Consider the following 25,760-nt stretch of genomic DNA (forward strand, 5'->3'; position numbering starts at 1 on the left):
CCCCACCACCACCACCACCACCACCACCACCACCACCCACCCCCCCGCTTCTGTCTCTTTTCTCTGCTCTTTCAGCCTCTCTCTTTCAAACATGCATACACGCACCATGCAAGTACGTCCAATTTCCATACTGGCTCTCTCCCTAATTTCTTCCTTTCCCAGGAATGGATGGCTTGAAATTCATAACACAGCCCTGCAGCTGACGAAGGCCTTTTCTCTCTAACGAGGGGTCGGGGCAGACAGAGGGGAGGAGGGAACATGGGGCCAAATTGGACAGTAACCATGTTCTCCTCTAATTGTGAGGGTAAATCTGAAAGCCCTGCTAGCAGTAATTAGAGAGGCAGTGAGCCCCAGTTATTAGATAGGAGGGGAACAACACCACATAGGACTGTCCCGCCTTAACATTTATCTTCTTCTACCTTTGTAATTAACACGTTCTTGCAATAAATGTGTCCTAAATATTTCCACCCAACCCCCCATGAATCTACTAGTGTATGGTGTAGTGCTTGCAATGTCAATTAAAAATGTTTACAAGAGATAATAGGTACTAATGCAGCAATAATACACATGACATTCACATTAAGCAAATACTTCTCTATACGCAATTCTTTATCAGATAGACACACACTCTGTCTCAACATGCTAAGGTAAACCACAGCTCTAACAGGAAACGTTGGGTTTAAAGTTTTAAAAATGCCAAGACAGATATATCTAATGTGTTCATTGCATTTTGTTTTCATCTATAATTTGTGTTGTGTTGTTACAGTGAAGTGGAATCTGTTGCTTTATATTTGGCAGCTGTCCTAGTTTATTCATACAGCTTGACAGAGTGGCAAACCAAACCATATAATAAACTAGACTCCAAATCGTTCTGCTACAACAATGCACAGCCTATTCAGCCTGGCAGAACAGCTAAAGAGTGGTTTCTCTCACTGCTGATCTGGATTGTTGACATAGCTAGATTGCAACTAGTGCAAGCACCTCGTATATGCTGGTCCTGTGCTTGTGTTTTGCTGAATTTCAGATAAAGCTAAAAGTTATCTTGCTCTGGACCTTGGAGGCTCTTGGGAAGGGGGTGGGAGGTGGAAGCAGGAAACATTAGGCCTGAGGCCTGGACCTGGAGCTGAACCCAACACACCTCTGATAGATGAAGATGGATGAAGCCATAAAACGACTGATCTGGAGTCTATGGAAGCCTAGGGGACTATATTAAAATGATAATGTAAACTAGAAAATGAAAATGTAATTCCACAATAGCATTATAATTGTCCACTTATGATAATATAATAATCCATATTTGCATATTATATGTTTCACATGTGTCACATGTATGGGCATTTTACGACCATATTAAAATGAAAATGGAAAAGCTGTTTCACATTTAATTTACAAACTTGACTCTGCTGTACAATGAACAATAATCAAATGTTGATTCAAATTTGAAAATGAAAATGTAATAGACGACAATGTGTTCCAGTATTGCAAGCATTAGGTCACAATTAAAATTAAAATGCAATTTTCTAACAATTTCAAAATGAAAACAGTATTTGACATAATTTTTAAACTTGTACTCGTACAGTGGACAATATTTAAATGCAATACCCAAAACAGTGCCTCCAGTCTATTGCATTCACATTTCCATGCGTACATGGGAGAAGTTTGCCCTCAGGCCTTTCTGTCAGAAAGCCTTTCTAAACATGGTTAACATGATTTCATGAACAACAGTCTCCTGGGTGAAAGAGCTGTGTTTGTATTTGGCATTATCATCTACCACCGACTTCTTCCGTAGAACGTGGCCAGACTTCTCCCATGTACCCCCAGGTTGAATGGTAGAACTTGTACATGTTAATTTATTAAGTCAACTGAAAGAGGAAATGAAATCTTGACCAGCCTTGAAGTGAGGACTAACAGAGTGCATTTTCATTTTGACACCGGATGAGTGCAGTGAAGTCTTAAGTCTTATTTAAGTCTTTTAAAATGAAATGTCAACTGCCCTTTTCATTTTCATATTGGTAGAACATTGCATTAAATTGTTTATAATGCATTTTATTTTTCAAATGTGAACATTTGAATATTGTCCAATGTATAGCAGGGTACAAGTTTGAATATTAAATGTCAAACAGTTATTCTATTTTCATTTTAATATGGTCGTAGAATGTCCATCTGAGTATGTAAAAATAAAAATGAAAATTGGATTATTTCATTTTCATTCTCAGAGCAGAGAAAATTATAATGCTGCTGTGGAACTATATTTTCATTTTCAACTTGACATTATCAATCTAATATAGTCCCCTAGGCTTCCACAGAAGTTAGATCCATTCTACCATTGTACCAGTCACAGATGTAGCCCAACAGTCAGAGGCTCCTCTAGACCTGATTTTGATGTTGTTCAGGTCCAAACCCGAAACACTGGGACATTTCTAAAACACAGCAACAGCAACAATCATCATGGGCATCATATCTTAAGATACCACCTTTCACATCAAATCGAACAACACAATTCAAGCAGTTCAGGGCAAGAGAAACTACATTAACTACAGAAACAATTAGTTGATTAAACAACTGCCAAATCGCCAAAAACAATAATCTGCAAGCATTTAAATGATTGTAATTTTACAAGCAAAAACACCTAATATTCCCATGTTCTCCTCCAGTGTGAACATAGTAAACAGACTAAGTTTTGGTTTTGAACTGCATTTTTCAATATTTTCTTAGATTTTGTACACAAAATTAAACAACACAACACAATACTGACCTTATAATCACAACGTTTCTTTGTTGCATGTCATCCCATTCCTCTGTGTGCCCTCATGTTGTGTCAGCTCTTTACTTCTGACTGTCTAATAAAGGAATGAAAAAGCAAATTCTATCAAAAAAGACAAAAGCTTAATGAGGGAAAGTCAACAAAACAACAATAAGTTGAATCTACACAAACTATTTTAATCACTTCCTCTATCTAGTTTTAAATATTCAATAAAAATGTCCGCAAATAAAAGTATCATTTGTGTCCAACAGGAACAATAACCTGTTGCAGTTCTGCATTATGAAATATTGCACTGTCGCCACGGTCATTACATACAAAGTGTGTATGCTGACTTGTCGTTGATTAGGCAATTCTGAACACAGACATAGTGGGTGAGTATACAGACCGACTCACCCTCTGTGATCAGCTGAATCTGGGGTGGTGAGTTGTCATACAGAGTAAACTACTCAACTTGGAATAACCACTTTTTTGTTTAGTCGCTTTATTCAGTTGTTTAATTTATCATGAGGCCAAATGATGTTGATGCTTGTTGAACAGAGTTTAAATAATATAAACTCCTCTCCACTTTGAAATGTTTAACTGTCACGGTTTTGCAGAATCTATTACAGACGTGCTGTAGGGGTTTAGCACTTGTTTGTTTGTGGACTGTAATAGGTCACAGAGGAAGCCTGGCACAGATGAAAGCTGTGGGTGGGTCTGTGCACCTACAGCAGCTCTCTTTCTTACACATGTGAGCTTTTAGAATTGGTGCAAAGATCCTACAAGCCTTTTATTAGTTCCCCCTGGATTAACTTGAACGTTGAGACAGCTACAAGGAGACCAGCGGTAACACTGTTTATGTTGCACTATTTAAACTGAATCTCTATACATGGATCATTCCCTACAGTAACCCTTCATTTAGATAAATATTAGAGATTTATACAGCCTGAGGTTTTCATATTTTTGGAACACAGCCGGAGACAAGCGCTTTAATTTTAAACTATAGGGATCTTTTTTGGGGTCTGAATGTTTGAAGACCTTTTTAGTGCCAGTGTTGGGGCCATGTGAAGTGCAGGCAAATAGCACAGTTCAGTTAACAGATACTCATCCTCTAATGTATTCTGTAAGGGCTAAAGCCACATCTTTATTTTTAGCCAAGTTGTGGCCATGATGTTTTGCATTTCAAGCTAGTGGCAATGTGTGTTTGAAGTTTATGTTGCACTTTCCTTAATGTTCAGGATCTGCAGCACTTTCCTCTCCATTAACATGAACCTGTTTCATGCTAACAGCTGATAGCTGTTATAGCTGATAATGACTGTTCTCACCAAGATAATAACATGAATCTTTTATGAATGTTTTGTGGATGCAGAACTCACACACGAGATCAACAAGTGGACTATGCAGTATACTTTACGGCATGATATTATGAGTACATCAAGTGAATGTGGAAAAAGTTTAAAGCCACAAGCATGTAGGGTTAAGAATACACTTTACAATATTGATCATATGTTTGGAAACAACACTTCTCGGAAAGGACTCTAGACCAGGAAAATGACCTGCCGTGTTCAGTTTATTACTGCCCCCCTGTGGTTGTTTTAAGCAGGGATGTAGTGGACAGTAAACATTAACTTACTTAACCATTACTTTACACTTGACTTGAACGGCCAGTTTCTGTATCTGCCACACATTTAATTCAGACAATACATTACAGAAAGTATGGAGGATAGGACTTTCTTGATACATAACACAATTCAAAGCTCATTGTAATGTCACCTATGTGTTTCCCCAAGTTTCTGCCTTCTTCCCCTCACTGTCACACCATAAAATATAACGTCATACAGTAGATTCATATCAAATTTGATTCTTGAATTCTTATCTTACGGGAAATTATTACAAAAAAGATAACTTAGCGAAATTAAAATCATTGAAAAGATGAAGTTGGCTTTATGTTTCTTTTACTCTTTTCTTAACAATCAACATTCAATAGGAAACGTGTTTAAGGGGTTAAAAATTTGTCTATACAACCTTTTCTTGGTGACCAGAGTAGGTCCAATCACTGGAGAAATCTAACTGATTTCCTTTACTCAAGTACAGTAACAAAGCACTTGTAAGGCACAATTTCAATGTTATTTCTCTTCTCGTTATACTTCTACGCCACTACATTTCACAGACAAATATTGTGTTTTTTAAATCACTACATTCATCTGACAGCTACAGTTACTACTTCACAGACTGACATTAAAATATATCTTTTTTTTCTGTATTTCACACGTAAGTGCACCATCAGCAACAGATTGTTACTGACACTGGCACCACAGAACACAGGAAACCCTTTCCCTTTTGTGGCACATATTTATGACTTACAGTATCTCACACAGAGAGGTGGACAGCAGAGGCCTGGGGTGCCAAGTTGGCTCTACCATACATTTCAGCTCTGTTCTCTGTACTGCTCTCTGTACTGTCTCTCCGTGGATTACAATCATTACAACCCTCTGATTTAGGAGACACCATGGATCATAATGTGCAATAACGTGACATTACGTGAAATCCCACCCACATGGTCATTGAGCATCTTGAATTAACCATAAACACTTCAGATTTGATATTGTACCTAACCCTACAGAGCTAAATACCACTTCTCATACATATCTGTGGTCCTTACCATTAACCAGTTATATTTTTGACATTGTGTATATTTTGGATTTGCACCTGATTGATCACCGTAATTGTTAATATTTTGTTGCTCTCTATATATTTATCTATAAATATCTTTCCTACTTTGCACTGCAAGTACTGCACAACAATTTCCCTTGGGACAAACAAAGTTATATCTTATCTTATCTTAGTAGCACAACCTCAATGTAGGTACAAGATTAAAATACTGCTCACAAAGTAATGTGTTTGTAATAATAATCTAATAATAGCCTACTAACACTTAAATACAATATTTCATCGACATGCATCGCCTTCTTTGTATAATTTCTGGGAATTTGTGGGGTTACCCAAATATTTCCTATGTTGGGTTACTTAAGGCTGGTTCTGATATATGATATTCTTTAGTGTGAGTAATTTAAAGGCAAAAAAATGAAATAAATTAGAATTGAACCACACTGAACATAATTACCACAAACCTGGCAGTGTAGAAAAATAACATTTGCACCTTATAACATTAACAGAAAATACAATAGAAAGGTTCAATTATATAATAAATGTTGTTTGCATGGGTGGGGTTGGGCAGGGCAATTTGGACACATGACCTCATAATTTTTACAATCCAGGATTCTCCCCTGCTGACCTGACAATTCTGCTGTCCGATGAAGACTTTCACTTTTCATTTTGCTTATAATACTTCCGTAATTTTACTTAGGGATGATTTTGAAAACTACTACTACCACTGAGCAAACTTCTATTTTACTTTACAATCTCTGTGCTGCATTTCACATGAGCCCTACGCAGGTACGTGCACACGTCCGTGCGCGTGAACATGTTCACCTCACACACACCTTACACGATGGCCTTCTGAAAATGATCCACAAGGGCAGACTGGGTAAATTTGAGTCAATGCCCTCATGTAGCCAAGACGAGCAGGCAGGTGGGTCTCAGGTAAAACGTGACGTCATGATGATACTTTTGAACTCCTTGGCAGTAAATCCATAAAGGTGTGTAGTCTTACTGCACAGGTAGCCTGAACCTTAGACTGCAGTGAAAACAGAGCGCCAGATCCTGCTGGGAATAGACAGGGAGGCCTAACATGCGCCAAGAAGTTTGATTCACCGAGGTCTACCTGAGAGTCACCCTACCTGTCAGACCAGGACACCGGTATGTACCCCAACTCACAGTCGGTCAGACACCCATCTCAGACACTGTCACTGAACAATCAGTACATCCCGCCTCCGTATGACTTCCCCGGTTATCATCACGTCCCGGGAGTCGGAGACCCGTCGACAAGTGGCTGGAGCAGCGTCTACGCTGCGCGGGAAGAGTATCCGTACAGCTTCCCGGGGTCAAGCCCCAGCGCAGGGCAAGTCAGCTTCTCCTCCACGGAGATGTGCGGCACGCCCACCGCCGCTGGAGGAGGGTCGTTCACCCCCTACAACTTTATCTCCGGACAGGACTCCTTCAGCTCCAGGAGGAGACCACATGAATCCGTCAGACCGTCTGTTTCAGGTGGGACATAGGCTACTTACTGGATCCAACCATTGAGGTCACCATGTAGACTTATAACAGACTGTATGGTGTGATTTAACCCTGTATTGGCCTTTGATAAATAACCCAGGCTAAGATATAATTATACATAGAAGCAGGATAGGCTGAGGGAGGCTTAATGCTTCCTTGTAGACAAAACTCTTGACAAAAGTAGTTTGTACTTGCATGTTCTGGTTTGTAAACATGTGATGTAGATAACACTTTAAGGATGCTCTAACAAATGTTTTAATTTATTATTTTGCATTTTATAGATAGAGTCCTTAGTGCAGTTGCATGACAAACTAAACCTCAACAGCTGAGTGAGTGTACAGAGTGACAGATGAGGAACAGTTTCAACATGTACACAGAGTGTGACAGCACACACACATTCATCAAGCTTTTCACCTCTCCCTTCCGCCAGCTTGGTGTGAGATGCCAGTGAATGCAAAGATAACATTGGAGGCCGTGAAGTCTGCAGAAGTGTATCTCCCCACCCTCTCTGTCCACTGGGTGGGTGCAAAAGGGTGACAAACTAGCTAGATAACACGGGCACCACACGCAGTCTGCAGAAGACAAACCGAATCTCTTCTGAAGGCAAACCCTCGAGCCTTAAGACTTATGTCTTTTTGTGTGTACTGGTCTGCCTCGATCGATGCTGTCACATGGTCAAAATTTCAGATAAATAACTCTGACTCATCCTTTCCTAAGAGAGAGAGAGTGTGTGTGTGGGTGTGAACAGCGTGTCAATGAATAGCTGCCTGTGTAAACACCTATGTAAACACCACTCACAGTGATAAGGAGAACCACTGATGCAATGCAGAGGGGAGTCTTTACATTAGTTATAGTTAGCGTGATTAATAGGGTTAATGAGGCTTTAAGTGGCGCCTGAACTTGAACGTGGCACCAGACGTCTTCACATTAGTCATCTGTTTGGCCATGACTCACTGACATTATAATCATACATGTATGTATTACTGGTCTGAATGAAGACAAACAAATACACTGGATCACATAACACACTTATTCACTTACATTCGGTCAATCAGCCAAACTTGTGTTTATTGTTTTACTAAATCAAGGGTTGTTTTGTGTGATTCAGGAGTGAAGACTCGCACCAAGGACAAGTACAGGGTGGTGTACACTGACCAGCAGCGCCTGGAGCTGGAGAAGGAGTTTCAGTGCAACCGCTACATCACCATGAGGAGGAAGTCCGAGCTGTCAATGGCACTGGGCCTCTCTGAGAGACAGGTGAGAGGACTAATTAAAGTTAGAGGTAAAAAAGATAAGGAGGGGAGGAGGAGGAAGCACAGCAAGGGTTACAAGAGAGAACAGGTGAGAATCAAAGGACATGATTGAAAAAGGCAGGAGCAAATGTAAAGAAAGAGTCAGCGTTGTTAGAAACACCCAAACCAGAGCAAGTAAGGCTGTAGCACCAAAACCACAGGGTGCACTGGATTAAGAAAGGGCGTGTCTTATCACTAATGAAATAAAGAGAGATATCATCAAAAGTCACATAGCCTCATTTTAAGGACTGGGCCCAGAAAAAAATAATAAAGGAAGAGTGCCTCCTTTTCAGGAGTGAGTATGTGTAATAGGGTAGATATTAATAAACATGGGGGAGGTTGCAGATTTCTCTTTGTCTTCCTTTCTCTGTTTTTTCGGTTGGCCCCTCTTGTTTCTGCTTTTCTGTTTGTGTGAGCTGGGGAGGGGGCAGTGGTGAAAAGTGAGAGTTAGGAAATAAAAACTTTCACATGTAAAAATACAGCTAGTAGAACATTGTTTTCAGTCCAATTAGCTGCTTGGTGCTGTATTTTCCTCACCATCATGGTTAAGTGGACACATTTTGTCACCTATAGTTGATATTAACACAGCACAGAAAGCTCCTCAACAATCAACCAGCAGAAACCTCTGGAAACCATAATCTTCTATGGCCAAACAAACACCTCGCATTAGCAGTGTTAATGGTGAAACCCTCCCTCTTGTTCTCATGATGGTTATTGGTGGGGGGTTTTTCTCTGCCTCCTCATTCTGCTTGTTAAACCCACAGTGCAACAAAGTAATTCTGGGAAAGAAGGAAATTACTAACCTGAAGCAGAAGTAGGCGGGGCAGGGCACAATAAAGTGAACACCAAAAAAAGCAAAATCATTACAGTTCAGCATCCGCTCAAGATAACAAACTCCACGATAAAGGCCCAAGAGATAAGTCAGTGGAAAAGCATCAGAAGGGATAATGCATCATCCTTTGATATTTCTGATCATATTTAATAACATCCAGTAAGAGTCCTTCAATACTAAGTGTGTTTCTGATGCTTCTATCTCATGTTTGTGAGCATCTCCTGTATGTTTCAGGTGAAGATCTGGTTTCAGAACAGACGAGCCAAAGAGAGGAAGATAAACAAGAAGAAGCTGCAGCATTCCCAGCAGGCCTCCACGACTACACCCACCCCACCTTCGCTGGGTGGACCCGCTGACACCCACATCACCACCAGCCCCAGCAGCAATCTTTTGTCTGACACAATATCAGAGGAATACTAGGTGGATTTTACATGGACGACGGATACAGCATGAAATATGTACATAGTGTTTTGTTTTATAAGTTTACCACAGAATGAATGAAGACGATTCACATCAACATGATGATATAATGCAGCACTTCCTGCCTTTCACCATGACAAGCACTGTCTGTCTGTTGATCATTGATCATCTCTAGTGGACATTTGCCAATCACTGGAAGTTAATGTGTTAATATGGCTCATTAGCAGCACAGAGAAACTGATTTTAAAGACAGAGAATCACTGGATAAAGTGTCATTTGTCACACATGTGTGCCTTCTTCAAGAATTGTTGGTTAAAGTCACAATGAAAAGGCATTTGTGTCAAATGTGTCTGTATATTGGTTTATAGAGTGCGAGTGCATCTGTATAGTCAAGAATCTGCTTCATGAATAAGAAAAAGGAATAATGTGTCTATTTTTTATGAGTTTCTATTTGCTCTAACTGCAAGAGGACAATGGAAAATCATACTTGCAAATAAGTAGAAATGACAATGAATAATGCATAGCCCTGCTACTTATTTTTGGGGATGTAAAAGTATGTTAATTCCTCTCTTTATGACTGTTAGAATTTACAGGAAATAGAAAGAGAGCAAAGAGTGTTGCGTTTGTTACTACTGAAGAATGTGATGCCAAAGTTCAACACCACTTTAATGTTCTTTCTGTTGAAATATTGATGCAGGGTGTGTCTTGGGAATAGATCTTTCAGAAATATAAACCAATGGGTTTCAGATAGGGAGAGGAAAGCAGCTGTTTATAGCATAATGTAAAGGGTGAAAGCACAGAAATGTTAAAAACAGGAAGTAAAATCAATGAGAGTACAAAAATGTTGTCATTTGGAATTCATTATTAAACAGCTGTATACTATGAAACATTTGGTGACATTTTCCCCCCTAATTTGACTTTATAGTTTTGTTCATTAATTTAGTCACCACCTCTTGATAACAACAAGGAACTGAGATGAAAAATGGTTGAAATAAGATGTTCAGACAGCAGTGTTTAGCCACATCCTGAAAGACTGCTGCCGCATGACTCAACATCTACAGTCATTGTACCGCTAAACACGCACACATTTTAAGTGAAATAAAGTCCCTGCTTCTCCTTCTTTTGGGACTACTGTGTGTATAAAAATTGTTAAAGTATGTACTATACTAAGACATTTGACATGTTAACACACTTTTGATTGTTCCTGTTTGTAGGTCACAGAAGAGGAAGGAAAAGTGACAAATGTAAACTTTGTACTGACCAGTCAGCCAATTGCAAAAGCTGCTTTCAAAATAAACCACTGTATCACCACCTTTTTGCAACTCCTGTATTGTCAGTGAAATAGTTTCCTTGTTTTGCCTTTCAACCGTTAATCTCAATACTGTGTTTTTACAAGGCTGAAGTTTGTGTTGCTTATAAAACATGTTTCATTGCACATTTTATAAAAAGCATGCTCAGTACAGGGGTTTATTGATCTGATTTGTATTTTCTGTTCTTTCGCACTTTCAACAGCTCTATGTGCTTTCATTACTCAACTTCTGAAACATTTCTACAGAGAAAAGATCCTTCAAGTTCACGCAGGCTATGAAGAAATACCAATGGTATAAAGCTTTATTAGCCCACACAATTACCTAACTATAACATTAATTTAATGGAATTACGACACAATTTTTATAAAATTATTTAATAATAATAACAATAATATTCATTGAATTATAAAACAATATAGGCCACACTGTAGAATTTAATGTCTTAATTTATCCTCTGACTAATCTTTTCATAGAAACATTTGTATCTCCCAACAACATGTTGACAACTGTACTGTACAAAGACTAGAATACATGCTAAATCAAATGATTTTCTCTACTCTCTACTCTCTCTGACAAATTCTTTAAATATTAAATTATAAGTCACCTAAAGGATGCCATTTATTAAAAACTCTGGGATTGAAGAATTGTACCCTTGCAGCTATTGTATTGTAATAAGCAGCACTGGCTGACTGATCCGATGGCAGAAGCATACTGGATTGTTGGAACAGCTTTATTACACTTCTTCTGTGTTGTCAATTATTTGCTCAGTAGATTATGTCAGATAGAAGTTCAACTGTGTTTCAACAGGAAGGTTCAACTAAAAAAAGGGTTGCAGGTGGTTGTTTGAGGACAACTATCATGAACCATAAACACCAATTTTATTGCTCTGTGAATCAGCTGAATGGCAGTCTATGCTTGTCAACCTTTAACCTCAAGCTATCAAACCAAACCAATCAAGTAACCTCTGTCTTTGATTAAACGCACAACCACTAAAAGCACATGGTCTCACCTTAACTACAAAAAAATGAAAATATCATCAGTATTAACATTGAATAAACTCATTGTTAATAAGGTTAATAAAAATCCTTTTTTATATATTTCATTTAAAACTAAAGCTCCAATAAACTAAACTGCACTGTAAAAATGTATATTATACAAAGAGATCTTAAAGTGTTTTGGATGGTGAGACTGAGCTGAGAATCAGGCATGCACGTACCAAAAGGCTGCTAGAAGATGCAACAGCAATGAGCCTTTTTACCTGCATCTGATTACAGCTTTGACAATATAAAAGTTATTTCTCCAAAATGTTCACTATGAGTGCCTTTGTACATTCTCCTGTGTCTAAGGGTTTGAACAAGTACTAACTTCATGCATTAGCTTAATTAACTATCATTCCACTAGCTGATGCCTTCCACTATTTAACTATTTGTTTCTTCCCTCGCTATTTGTTGTTTATTTTCTGGGTTGAAGCATGTAAGCTGCACAAAATTGGGTCTTTTAAAAGAGGCAGGAAAGCCAAGAGTCTGATTGATATTTAAATTAGTTAGTTGTCTAGTTATATTTACATTAATTTTTTTCAATTGCTAACATGCAGTGGTCAAAACTCTTCACACAGTCAGCGAGTACCAAACTATGAATAGTTTTTCGTTGCTTTTACACAAAATGCATTCAATGACCACTGTCTCCAAAATTGAGGAACTCTTTTCTCATTGCTACTCCACCACCCGAAAAAACAATTTACTTGCAGCACATTTGTCCAAAATTGTTAAAACACATTCAAAACAGAATTATGCATTTCTGCAGCAACCAAACTGAAATATATGTAGTGTTTTGAATGGGGTTATCAAATTTTTTCTGAATGCTCACGTAAATCAGTTAACATGTAGTACTGTGTTGTGTTCTGTGATTATTGCAAAGCACCCTTTCAGGCAGGGAATTATGCTGAGGACAATGTAGTGTTCAGATCAAGATTCTAAGATTTTCTCATGTACATCGAGTATATACATCAAGAGCAACATGCAATCCAAATTCCTAGCGTGTGCACACATACCTGGCCATTAAAGCTGATTCTGATTCTGATGCTCTAAAAATAAAACTTTTGAATCTTGAATGTGCAGATAAGTTACTGGTAGCTCATGTAAATTCTCCTGTATGCACTTACAACCTGTCAGTGAATGTGTTCTATCGTATATAACTGTAATTCCAGACAAAGGGGTGTATTTATAATCATGAATGTTTTTGTCTGTTGACAAACTGGTTAATATTAGATCATGAAACATCTTCAGCAGCACTGTGTTCAACTGACTTTCTATTTACAACAAATATCCATTAGGAACATTGATTTTCCTCCATGACCTGAAAGTTTGAGCCTGAAATTACCAAAACTCAAACTACAGTTGAGTAACATAGATGTACAAACTGTTGCAACCCCTACATTCTAAACTGGAAGCCACAAACACACATCACATGCTCGGAATCTGATAAGCTGTAAGGTCCCTTTCCTCTTTAACATCCTATGCTTGACTTTACTGAATTCAACAAGAACACGATGGTTTGTCCATCTCAGTTTTGTCCTTGTTACAGTAAAGCAGAAAAAAGAAGAAAACAACACTGTTTTATATAAAAGGTGTTCCTCCTTTGCTGCTAAATGACTGTATTAAGAAACACTGTGAAAAGTTGAAGTGTATTTCAAATTTCAGATGAAAATACAGAACGTTATCTACGTCTGGATCATCTACAATAGACTAATTCCCTCATTAACTAAAGTATTAGAGCAAGCAGCACAATTAAAACTACACACCCACTCATATTTATTGCATTAAAGGGATATATTACCGTCAACAGCCACAACTGGTTTTAACAACCGTTGAAAATCACACCATGTAACTGACGAACCAATACTGAGAAAAAGCAGAAGTGTTTACCTCATGGAAACAAATTCATGCAGACTGTGAACTTCCTCAGAGACAAGACAGAAAATCAAAAGAAGACAGCTTGGTTGAATTTGATAATAACACTCACGCACCACACCGAACCTTTAATAAATCTACAAATGCAAGAGCATGTTAGTTTGTTTGATAAACTTTGACCCTTGACTCATCCATCAACATCTGTTGAATAAATAGATTTTGATTTAAGTAAATGCAGACTTTATTACTTTGACATGAAGATAAAAGTAGCCATTTTCGATGACATGTAAACACAGCTGATTAACCAACATTATAAAAGTACTGATGCCACTTTTTCAGGCACTTTAGAGTACGGTTCATGTCTGCCAATCATTGTAGGCTAATACAAAAAATACATTGCAAAGACATTTTTGTTCTTAAAATTTGTATTATCAAGTTTTCAGTTTTAACTATGAAATAAAAGTAAATATGCTCATAAATTAGACACAAGTAAAAATGAGCAAGTGGAACATAATCTAAAGATAAGAGATATTAAAATTGTGGTAAAATACATTCTTAAGAAAATATTAAATAGTCATAATACATAATCTAGTCTATAAAAACTAGCCACACTGTGATTCAAATGCTGGAGCTGATACTTTGATGCTCAGTCACAACCCAGAAGTACAGTAAAGGTGAATAAAATAATGAGCGCTGATGGCTTTTTATTTTCCTATTGGAAATCACATTAAATTAAGGTGAAAGACCTTCAGGCATCTTGGCACACCTCCTCCACCTGCCTTCAGCGGTGCAGTGAACACTGAATCACCTGCCTCTGCGGACTTTGGCATACACACATTCATCTACTGCTGGTTCAATGGCCTGGCGAGGTTGCTTTGAAATCTTGACTTGGCCGTACTCAACCTCCACCTCTTCTTTTTGCTGCATCTGCCTCCCAGGTCGCTGCATGACCCTGACATCAGCATAGGTTAATTCCTGTTCATCTTCTTCTTCTGCAGAGTAAAAGGAAGTGAAGCACAAATGTATCATATTTAATGATTAGATACAATCAGTACAGAAAAGGCGACATCACTTCTGATATCAGAAGTCAATTGTTAAAGGAATAGTTTTACATAATCAGAAATACGCTTTCTTACTGAGAGATAGATGAGAAAACTGCAATGATGGTTGTTTAGTACCTTTTGGTTTGTTGTTTTCCTTTTTCTTGTGAGCACAGACGACTACCACCCCGGCCACTAATAGAATTACCAGTGCAGAAAGTACGCCGGCGATTATTGTCAAATTGTCTATTTCCGTAATAAAGGACACAAAAAGACACACAGATCTTTAAATTAACACACTTTACAGGTGGAGACACACAAAGAAGAAAAGGGGAAATTAGTTTAATAAATCCACTGCAGCAGGGTTAGTTATCACTTACTGATGTACCATGGGACATCTCTGCTGGGAGTTTGATTGGAGGATGTGATATTAGTGGACGATTTAATTGACACTTTGCCAGGGTCCTTACCCGCAGTAGTGACTGTGGTAGGTGTTGTTGTTGTTGTTGGCTCAATACACAGGGTGTTATTGGCTTCAAGCACCCACTGTGATATGTGTGTCATATTGATGGTGCAGTTAATGAATATGAAGCCTGTGGAAAAGAAACGATAAATGATGTACAGTTAATCATCAGAGTCCGTCATACTAATCAAACTGTTTTCTACTTACCACAGGTAGATATCTTCTCTTTTTTGGAGACACTACTGACGTTATTCCTGGCTGAGCAGACCAGCTGTCCTGACACATCTTGTTTCAGAGTGATGTTGTTACTCTCATTGTTTCCAGAGAGGAGCTGAGCGTCTGTCAGTGTGTGTCCATCCAGAGTCCAGCTGTACTGAGGACTGTCCCCTCCCTCAGAGGAGCAGGACACCCTCATCTCTCCCTGGGACAGACACTCAGAGACCAGCAGGACAGAGGACACAGGAGCTGAAGGAAACACACTCAGATGACTTTTCATATTAAGACTTGGTTATTCTATAAAGATTCTAATACATAACAGGCATATTTACAGATACATGTAGAATAGGAGATATATGAAGTTTCCATTTACACTTATTCATTTATCCAACGCTTTTATCTAAAGCGACTTAAAAACGCTATATATGTCAGAGGTCGCACGCCTCTGGAGCAACTTAACCCATAGTGGGGAAATGAACCTGGGTCTCTCACACCAAAGGCATGTGCCTTATCCATTACGCCATCACCACCCAGTGTGAGTTTAGCAACAAAATAACATGTATGTCTATCAATATACCACTAAAGACCCCCATAGGCAAAAAATGTTATTTACCTTGAATGGTCAAATGTAGAGTCCGCTGCTCTAATCTCTTTCCATTTGAATCAAAGATTTCAAGAGTATATTCACCACCATCAGTCCAGCTCAGTTTGTTGATCCTAAATGTTCCATTACTGGGAGTAAATGAGGATCTGTCTTCTATCAGATTAGACACAATCTGATTCTTTCTCCCTGCAAGTAATACTGTTCTGTTGCTTAACAATTGGTATTTAAATATTTCTGAGGCGCTGTCCATCAGCTGGAGGACCACAGTTCCTCCCAAAGCTCCATAACACTGAGATCCATTCTGTCTGCCATCACATGTTTCCACACCTGGAAATGTAATAAATTAGATTTAAAAAATGTAAATATCACACTAATTTTATTTCTACAAAATGACTGACTGTGACAATATTTTTGGTTAATGCAAATATTGATCTAAAGCAAATAATAGTAGTTTGGTGTCTCTCAGACGTCACTGCACACATACGTTTATTGTTGTGCAGCTGACCGTTACTCCCGGCCTTTGATTGCAAAACAGTTAAGGCTCAACTAACATCTGTAATACATTTGTTTTCATATTGTTAGCTGTTATCTTCACTCATGCCATGACAAACTCCTGCTGTTTTTTTGTTGTTTTTTATACACACCTACAGAACTATTTTAGAAAATAGCAGAAAACTTGAAGTGACCTAAGGAAGAAATTAAGGGGAAAATCAAAACAGTCGGGGATGAAGCACTATAATGAATAATTTATTGGTTGATTCTCAAAAACTCATAATTGGAATATTTACTCTAATTGCACAATGAAGTCAAATTGATCTCTGGATTTTTTATTGCTCTTGGAAATAACAAGATTGAAAATGTTACTGAATCTTAGAAAAGCTCTAATATCAGTTACAAACTGCTGCAGTCATCAGTTGATTCTCATATCTTAATTTATCAATAAAAGTGGTAATTTCTTCAGAAAAGGTGGTTTCAAACCTGCAGTATTTGAGTTGCATTATACATATCAGTGAACATACTGTCTATACTCATGACTGTACTTGAAACAAATAGCTGTGCAAGAAGTTCCTGTATTAATATGTGTTAGTTAGTTAGTTAGTTAGTTGTAAGTTTAACAACTCACCGTGAGAGACTCTGAGTAGCATCACCAACAGTCCAATGACAGCTTGCATGTTTCCTCAGTCTTCAGCCTCTGTTGACCCAGTCAGCAGCTTCCACTCACACTTTTCTCCTTCACCCAAAAGCAAACCTGCACATTCTACACTGAACAGCCTCAAATGTGTCCTGAAAATGATCAGCCTCACAGGAGAGTGTGTAAAAACTTTGAAAAAACAGAGTGTTGTTGTTTTCACCTTTTTATAGGCAATGAGGAGAAAAGGAAGTGATGTCAGTTTCACTTCCTTTTTTGCTCAGAACAAGAAGACTTTTGGGTGTGATGGACTGAGTGGGAGAGAGGGAAACATTCCTCCTTTACACTGAAAGAGGATTTGAGACTGACAAAACAAGCATCTGATGCATCTTTAGTTTTTTTTTTCTCTAAATGATTGATAACAAGTTACATTTAATCAAAATTCACAGCCTGAGATTCTGTCTCAACTTTTCAAACTGCCCCTGCCTAACCCACAAGCTATCATAAGAACATGTTGAACACATACTGCACAATAACACACACCAAGTTGTATTTTAAATTCTGGTTTAGAAAGTGAAGTCAAATAATTCAAAATAACAGAGAAATGTGTATAACATGGCATTAAAGAAATCCAGAATTGTGTGTATTGGATTTACACATTCATTTAAAAAAGCTACATAAGGAGAAATTTCAGATAAATAAAGACAACACTGAGTGTTCATCACTTAAATACATTGTCTGAATATTCATAATGATCCACAAAAACAGTTAAGCAAATTAAAACATTTAGTGATTATTAAGTTTTTATCATGTGATTCAGAATAATTGAATACTGCAGTAACAATGCTATGATAGATATAGCAATATTATATTTTACATAATGTAAACCTCTAGATACAGTGGTAGAGATGCATTATACATCTTCAGACTTTATTATCGGCTAATTAATGCCTTTCTTGCCTTCAGTATACTTGGCAATACTATCCATATAAATCCACCTAAGACATTCCCCTTTATTCCTTTGACAGAGGATTATTCGTTTGTCTTTTTTCAGAGGTATATATCAACAACATTTTTAAAAAGGCATGAATAGGCTTTCCCCCCATAATTGGTTGACTGACTGAACAAAGCAAAATTCTGACATCTAACTAGAATTTGGGGATGACAACTGTTCAATATCTAGCCTGCTTATTTTAGAAGCCAGTTTAACACATGTGATTACCAACAGTCCTCACAGCTGTCAGACAAATGTATTATTTTCAGTGCTCGACCTCATCAAACTGTACAGTTTAACTTTATGCTGAAAGCTTTGTGGAGACGTTGGTTTGTGTGATGGTTGTTGTGTCGTTGTCAATATGGCAAAGTTAGATGATTAATCGACTGAACTGCTTATTTCAGTTCCTCATTTCTGACACAAACAGAAGGAGCTAAAATATGTACATTCACACTGCACTATTGGCCCACAGCTCAAACTATTTCTCGTCAATGTTACTGGTTTAAAGTGTGTAATTCCTCGTGTAAACACCCCCCACATCTCTCTCGCTGCCGTCTTGTTAGTTTCTGACGCCCTCCACTGGCAACTGTTGATTAAAGTCAAATGCTCTAAAATAAAAGACTTCCGACATTGCACTCGCAGCATGTGTTACAGTCAATATCCAGTGAAGAAGATTAAATCATTATTATAATATTGATCTTTTTTTTTTACCAAATACAGAATTATCCAAAAGCAACAGTAACAGGTTTTTATTACAAAACAACAGAAACTCCTACTATTAAATGTTTTGAATGGTTTTACATTATTGTTCTTAGCAAAACAGACATATATTTGTAAGTATAATCAAATAAGAAAAAACAAAACTGTTATTTACATAATCCAGCAATTAATCACTTTAATCATATATGTGAAAATGCCATTAACTGTAATTGTACACAGTTTTGATTTTACTAAACAAAGTTAATACCATGATTTGAATACAAAATCCCCATTTCTAAAATATACATAACCATATAGTCATGTACAGATACAAAAGTTTAAGCAATTTATCTTAAAAACATTAACTTTTCTTTCCTAATAAAAATATCCCTGTTTCCAATTTTGTGACAGTTTTTCAGATAATCCAGTGTGTTTCAAAATGGCTGATTTACCTGAAGAAGTGGGAGAATGTTCTCAACCCATGAAGAAACAATTCATCCTTTAATGTGTCTAAAAAAATCAAAATCATTACATTTGGTGATACATTGTTTTTATTGGACAGCAACACTGTGGAAGTCTATATTCTAATAATTTACTACTAATGACAAAATAAGCTTTATTCACAACGTCACATTTTGCTTTAGGATAAACTGTGCTGTGTGGAGCAGTGGCCTCTGGATGATTTATCACTCTCCAAAGGCAGCGGCGTACTGAAACTCTGATCCCACTTTCACCAAGTCAATAAGTGAAGTGACAGAGTGAACAGAGTTTCCACTCTAAACCTTGTTTTCACATCCAGAAAGACATGAGGCCAATCACAGCAGGTGCGAGGGGCGACACTGAGGTGTTGGTTTCAGAAAGTTAAAGTTCAGATGCAGAACTTCTCATTTCAACCATCACAACAGAGTTCTCTTGATATTTGTTCGAGGGTCGGCAGGGCCTTCAGCTATCTGATATTTATTTTTCTTCCAAACAAAATAGATGGCGATCCCAATTAATAAAAGAATCACCACAGCTGCTCGCACACCACATATGAGCTGGGAGCGATCTGTTCAAGAAAAGAGACACAAAAATCTATTGTCAAGTTATTGCTGTGACAGGAGAGTTAGTTTTCACTTAGATACAGATTGGCAGGTGTGATGTGAGTGGAAGATTTAATAAACATTATGATGACAGTGTCCTTACTGTCAGTGGAGGTCTCAGTTTCTGTGATCATGGTAGGTGTTGTTGCTGGTTCAATACACAGGGTGTTACTGGCTTCAAGCACCCACTGTGATATGTGTGTCATATTGATGGTGCAGTTAATGAATATGAAGCCTGTGGAAAAGAAACAGATAAATGATGTACAGTTGATAATCAGAGTCAGTCATACTAATCAAACTGTTTTCTACTCACCACAGGTAGATATCTTCTCTTTTTTGGAGACACTACTGACGTTATTCCTGACTGAGCAGACCAGCTGTCCTGACACATCTTGTTTCAGAGTGATGTTGTTACTCTCATTGTTTCCAGAGAGGAGCTGAGCGTCTGTCAGTGTGTGTCCATCCAGAGTCCAGCTGTACTGAGGACTGTCCCCTCCCTCAGAGGAGCAGGACACCCTCATCTCTCCCTGGGACAGACACTCAGAGACCAGCAGGACAGAGGACACAGGAGCTGAAGGAAACACACTCAGATGACTTTTCATATTAAGACTTGGTTATTCTATAAAGATTCTAATACATAACAGGCATATTTACAGATACATGTAGAATAGGAGATATATGAAGTCTCCATTTACACTTATTCATTTATCCAAAGCGACTTACAAACGTCAGAGGTCGCACACCTCTGGAGCAACTTAACCCATAGTGGGGAAATGAACCTGTGTCTCTCACACCAAAGGCATGTGCCTTATCCATTACGCCATCACCACCCAGTGTGAGTTTAGCAACAAAATAACATGTATGTCTATCAATATACCACTAAAGACCCCCATAGGCAAAAAATTTTATTTACCTTGAATGGTCAAATGTACAGTCCGCTGCTCTGATCTCTTTCCATTTGAATCAAAGATTTCTAGAGCATATTCACCACCATCAGTCCAGCTCAGGTTGTTGATCCTAAATGTTCCATTAATGGGAGTAAATGAGGATCTGTTTTCTATCACATTAAACAGAATCTGATTCTTTCTCCCTGCAAGTAATACTTTTCTGCTGCTTAACAATTGGTATTTAAATATTTCTGAGGCGCTGTCCTTCAGCTGGAGGACCACAGTTCCTCCCAAAGCTCCATAACACTGAGCTCCATTCTGTCTGCCATCACATGCTTCCACACCTGGAAATGTAATAAATTAGATTTAAAAAATGTAAATATCACACTAATTTTATTTCTACAAAATGAGTGACTGTGACAATATTTTTGGTTAATGCAAATATTGATCTAAAACAAATAATAATAGTTTGGTGTCTCTCAGACGTTACTGCACACATACGTTTATTGTTGTGCAGCTGACCGTTACGCCCGGCCTGTGATTGCAAAACAGTTAAGGCTCAACTAACATCTGTAATACATTTTTGCAAAATAAGTGGTAAAAAAAAAGGTAAACAATTTTGATCAAATAATTCCTTTCAGTTTGCAAACAGGACATTCTTATTGTGCAAGTACAGTTTTGAGTAATTTGCACTAACATACAAACATGCTTTTATAGAAAACATTTCATGAAACATGCTACATTATAATTCTACTTCACAATGTTGTGGAAAATATTGTTTACTACATTTTAACTTTTTACTATTGCATAGTGGTTACTTTTCAGAATAATATTTAACATAAATACAACATAGAAAAAATACAATATATGATGTATTGACAACAATTAAACCAATCGAAAGTGTGTGACGATGTCAATATTAAAATGCTACTTACTTGGTAATACATCAGTGATAATAATCCAATAATACATATTATTATGCAGTGTGATAATATATATGAAAGACTGAGACTATACTAGTGCAATACATTATAAATAAAATCTAAATACATTTTAGACCACAATATGCTTGAATATATTATATTTGTGAATTGATAATATTTCACAAACCTATGACTGGAAAACAGTTTGACTTTAGTTACTAAAGTATAGTCTACTCAATGTTGTGGTGTAAAACATTCTTTGTTCTCTATAAAATGACTCTGGTTTAAGTCAAGGGTCAGTGTGTGAGCTGCAAAACACATCACTGAAGATGATGTAACCTTTTGAATGTACTTACACTAGCTGCATAAAATGTGTAAAATTAAACAAGTTCATAAGCTCACCATGAGAGACTCTGAGTAGCATCAGCAACAGTCCAATCACAGCTTCCATGTCTCCTCAGTGTTCAGCCTCTGTTGACCCAGTCAGCAGCTTCCAGACAAACCTCTCTTCTTTATTCAATAGCAAACATGCACATCCTACACTGAGCAGCCTGAAATGTCTTCTCTTAGTGATCAGCTGCAAATAAGAAGGTGTGAAAACTCTGACCAAGCAGAGTGTTGTTAAAATAGTACAGCTGAGTGGAAAGAGGAAGCGGTTAGAGTTAACACGGTCAGCTGTTGCAAAGTTATCATAAAAGCTCCAGAAACAACAAGAAATCTGCTTGCCCCAGTTGATATCTATATATTGTTATGTTATCAGACAAATATACACCATCACTAACCTTTGCACTACATTTAACGAAGTGAAAAAGTGATATCATTGGACTTGACAAGCAGAGCAAAGAAAAAGTCTTATAGAGAGGTGCGTTGGATCAGAAACTGAAAGAACTATCGATGCTTTGGTCCTCAGACCATCATCAGGTAAGAATCTAATTAAACACTTATTTACAAAATGGACTGAACTAATTCTGCCAAAATAAAGGTGTTTTAGGAGGACAGCGGTTAATTCCGACCCAGGATGCTTTTATGCACTTATAAGGAAACATGAAGTCATTTTAACACCTTCAAGTCTCTGGTACATCATCAGAGCTCATGTTTCATGGCTCACTCTCAATACGGGACTACTTTAAACAGTCAAACCTCAAACGACATCCTCAGACTTTACTGTAATGTTTCTTGTGTCATTAACAACAGGGTAAAGGAAGCAGAATATTGCTATAAACCATTTCAGTTCCTCATTTATCTTCAAATTATTTTCACGCTTCCAAACGTTATTTTATGTAGAGCAATTTATAAGAATTTCTTTTAAATATAGTATAATGTTCAAAAAGCAGTGTAGCTAAAGTTTTCAACTCTTTATTCTTTTTAGAAAACTAATCTACAATCAGAGGATTGGTTTGTCTTTTGTCAGAGATATCAACATCAGTAGTAAATAAAGGCCAGCAAAGTGCGTGCACGTTCACATGTACGCGCATGATGCGCATAACAGTCGTGCACGTGAATACATTTTTGGATTAATAAAAAATAATTTATCAAAATTTAATTAATCAAAAATTTATTTAAAAATAATAATTAATAAAAAAAAGAGTAAAAATGAATAATAAAAATTTAAAAATAAATAAATAAATAAAGATTGGGAGGTCATAGCAAGGTTGAACAACAAAGAGATGGAGATGTGAAAATGGGTACTTAGACAAGTATTTGTACTTATCCTCTGTTAGCGGTGGTGTGGGGGTCGATCACCAAAAGGTGAAGACGGGTGTGAAAAGGGGGGTTTGTGTATACGGGATGTCCGGTGTTATCCTCTAAAAGAGGATGTTTGGGAGTGGCTTTAGCAATCGGTTGTATATATATAGCGGGCTAGTTTTTTGACTTACATCTGACCGAGAGCGTGGAACAGTGTGACTGAATGATTTTTTGGGTGAATCCGTATTGGACTTAGCTATCTTTGTGCAGAACAACAGCGCCATCTTTGCAGCATTGCAATCATGGACGTCGCAGGTAATCAATTGGGAGTAATGACTCCAAAACAACGCATAATTGTAGATCCTGTTGCAATAAGTATGGCTCCCAGAAAGAAGACTCCCCCAACAACATTGGCTGATTTTCTGGACCGAAAGGCCTGGACGCCTCAGTTTGAATGGGTGGTGGAAGATTTTAGAATGTCGGGATTCTTGTTTGAGCAAGGAACAGTTCATCTTTATACAAGAGATCGTGATGAAATTTTTCTTTGTGAAAGCACACCGTACATTAGTTTTTCAGCCAAAGACTGGAATTACTTCAGAAACAAAGTCTGTAAAGATATGAGTGCTTCAAAAGGAGTCTATACCACACAATGGTGCGGGTCTGTGCTTGGAGAGCTCTACCGTGTAGCTCTACCCAGAACATCTACATCTTTTTTAGATCATGCAAGGATGTTTCTATCATTCAAAAGGCAAGGAAGGGAAACCCAGAGCAGCAAAAAGGCTACCCCATCACGTCTAAAGAGTGGGAGACGTGGTTCAGCACCGGCTTTGTGGTACAGTGGGGAGAATGGGATAGAACCCTTGAAATCTTCTCACACATTGATAAATTATTCAGATGGTATAAACCTTATGTTAGCTATGTAGGGATCAAAAGAAAACTTTTTGGTCCTGAGGACAAGCAAGATGAACAACAAACAACACCGCAGACAACCTCAAAGACCTCCACGACGGGGCTGACGGTGACATTGTTCTAATTAAAATGTTTTGTGCAGGTACGAGGACATGTGCAGTGGGTGAGGGTCTATGGAGCAGCCCTAAATATTTTCCAGTACTACAGGATGATGTCGTCGATAACTCATGGGTGGATGACTATGGCAAAGAACTGGGGAAAATAAATTTAACATTTCTCATTCCTGAAGAAAAAGCGGAGGAGGAGCCGTTTAAGGGTGCCTGTTTGGACACTCTGGACTGTTGCGACAAAGACACATCTCCTAACACTGCTGCTAGTGGTATTATACAGGTAACCGTAGCTTATTATGTGACACAGATAGGATACTATGTTGTTCCATGGCGTACCATGGTGCAAAGGACAGCGGATAAATAGCAAATGTTTTTCCTGTGAATGATAATAAGTTTCATATGGGTCATGTGTTTTGTTTTTGTACTTTTAGCATTGATTTGTGTGTTTTAATGCTAACCACAAAACAACATGTCGATGTTGCTGATGAGATGTATTGCTTAACTGAATCTTTGGTTTGTAAAAACATAGGTGCTTGTACTGATTTTCTGAAAAGTGTATACTTGTAATCATTGCTGACGGATTTGTTGCGTATGTCGTTGGAAATAAAATACTTGAACACAGACGTTGAAGCATCAGTCTTTGTAACAAAGATCATGGAGGAGGTGATAAGAAATATATACTATGCGACAGAAAACACGGGCAAGCAAAAACTTAAAAAGGCCATGTTTGACACTACTGGAGTTCGGTACGCAGATTCAGACGTAGAAAATTGGCTCATGAAGCAAGATGCCTATACTCTACACACAAGGTTTTAGTGAATTCAATAGATTGGCAATTCCAGATAGATCTAGTTGACATGTCCGCTTATTCTGCTGAAAATGATGGGGTACGCTATTTGTTAACGTGTATAGATTTGTTTTCAAAAGACGCATGCGGTGCGTTGTTTAAAAAATAAGAGTGGTAAATGCGTCACAGCATCCTTAAAAGATATCTTAACTGAAGGAAGAATCCCACATAAAATTCAAACAGAAGAGGGAAATTTTTTTTAAACAAAATTCATTCAGCTACCTTAGCAGCTTCCAAACACACGTATAAAATGGATACAGAGGATTTATTTGTCACCCTGCCCAGCAACTCGTCTGCATTATTTTACCTGAGCAATACAATAGCAAACTTTACAACAAAACTATCCAAGCATTTACACTTTAAATCAGCATATGCGGTGGGTTTGATAGAAATACAATATCCAAAAACATGGAAATCGTTTTCATCAGAAGACTCAAAATCTGTTGTGTTTGATAAAAAATCGAACAAGAGGGTAGTTCTATCAGCGAC

At 37.7% G+C, this 25,760-nt stretch overlaps 3 protein-coding genes across 5 annotated transcripts; 1 reads left to right on the forward strand and 2 right to left on the reverse strand.

Annotated features, from left to right (window-relative positions):
• Positions 1–6,546: 6,546 nt before the first annotated feature.
• Positions 6,547–10,350, forward strand: cdx1a (caudal type homeobox 1a). Its single transcript, XM_046030922.1, has 3 exons — positions 6,547–6,910; positions 8,028–8,176; positions 9,278–10,350. The coding sequence occupies exons 1-3, from the start codon at positions 6,565–6,567 to the stop codon at positions 9,461–9,463; spliced, it is 681 nt and encodes a 226-aa protein (XP_045886878.1). The 5' UTR covers positions 6,547–6,564; the 3' UTR covers positions 9,464–10,350.
• A 3,426-nt stretch (positions 10,351–13,776) lies between these two features.
• LOC123958379 (T-cell surface antigen CD2) lies at positions 13,777–17,347 on the reverse strand. Of its 3 annotated transcripts, none has more exons than XM_046031716.1 (6): positions 17,129–17,347; positions 16,015–16,332; positions 15,393–15,650; positions 15,193–15,315; positions 14,861–14,917; positions 13,777–14,674 (listed from the first exon to the last, which is right to left on the reverse strand). In XM_046031716.1, the coding sequence occupies exons 1-6, from the start codon at positions 17,175–17,177 to the stop codon at positions 14,487–14,489; spliced, it is 993 nt and encodes a 330-aa protein (XP_045887672.1). In that variant the 5' UTR covers positions 17,178–17,347; the 3' UTR covers positions 13,777–14,486. The 3 variants fall into 3 exon arrangements, with proteins under 3 accessions (XP_045887672.1, XP_045887670.1, XP_045887671.1); XM_046031714.1 differs by having other exon boundaries at positions 14,861–14,968; positions 15,103–15,315; positions 17,129–17,346; XM_046031715.1 differs by having other exon boundaries at positions 14,861–14,968; positions 17,129–17,344.
• A 2,234-nt stretch (positions 17,348–19,581) lies between these two features.
• Positions 19,582–22,235, reverse strand: LOC123958381 (T-cell surface antigen CD2-like). Its single transcript, XM_046031717.1, has 5 exons — positions 22,122–22,235; positions 20,823–21,140; positions 20,223–20,480; positions 20,013–20,144; positions 19,582–19,875 (listed from the first exon to the last, which is right to left on the reverse strand). Exons 1-5 carry the CDS (start codon positions 22,168–22,170, stop codon positions 19,724–19,726), a joined length of 909 nt encoding a protein of 302 aa, XP_045887673.1. The 5' UTR covers positions 22,171–22,235; the 3' UTR covers positions 19,582–19,723.
• Between the last annotated feature and the right edge of the window lie 3,525 nt (positions 22,236–25,760).

Source organism: Micropterus dolomieu, linkage group LG19 (genome assembly GCF_021292245.1).
Source record: "Micropterus dolomieu isolate WLL.071019.BEF.003 ecotype Adirondacks linkage group LG19, ASM2129224v1, whole genome shotgun sequence".
Taxonomy (NCBI): Eukaryota; Metazoa; Chordata; class Actinopteri; order Centrarchiformes; family Centrarchidae; genus Micropterus; species Micropterus dolomieu.

Excerpts from the sequence above, each read along its gene's own strand:
- LOC123958379 (XM_046031714.1), bottom strand. The coding sequence starts at position 17,177 with ATGCAAGCTGTCATTGGACTGTTGGTGATGCTACTCAGAGTCTCTCAC. Across the intron at positions 15,651-16,014 it reads TCTACATTTGACCATTCAAG|CTCCTGTGTCCTCTGTCCTG; the intron begins GTAAATAACATT and ends TGTTTCCTTCAG. Across the intron at positions 14,969-15,102 it reads AGATGTCCCATGGTACATCA|ACAATTTGACAATAATCGCC; the intron begins GTAAGTGATAAC and ends TTACGGAAATAG.
- LOC123958381 (XM_046031717.1), bottom strand. The coding sequence starts at position 22,170 with ATGGAAGCTGTGATTGGACTGTTGCTGATGCTACTCAGAGTCTCTCAT. Across the intron at positions 21,141-22,121 it reads GCTACTCAGAGTCTCTCATG|GTGTGGAAGCATGTGATGGC; the intron begins GTGAGCTTATGA and ends TTACATTTCCAG. Across the intron at positions 20,145-20,222 it reads AGAGAAGATATCTACCTGTG|GCTTCATATTCATTAACTGC; the intron begins GTGAGTAGAAAA and ends TCTTTTCCACAG.
- cdx1a (XM_046030922.1), top strand. The coding sequence starts at position 6,565 with ATGTACCCCAACTCACAGTCGGTCAGACACCCATCTCAGACACTGTCA. Across the intron at positions 6,911-8,027 it reads CGTCAGACCGTCTGTTTCAG|GAGTGAAGACTCGCACCAAG; the intron begins GTGGGACATAGG and ends TGTGTGATTCAG. Across the intron at positions 8,177-9,277 it reads TGGGCCTCTCTGAGAGACAG|GTGAAGATCTGGTTTCAGAA; the intron begins GTGAGAGGACTA and ends TGTATGTTTCAG.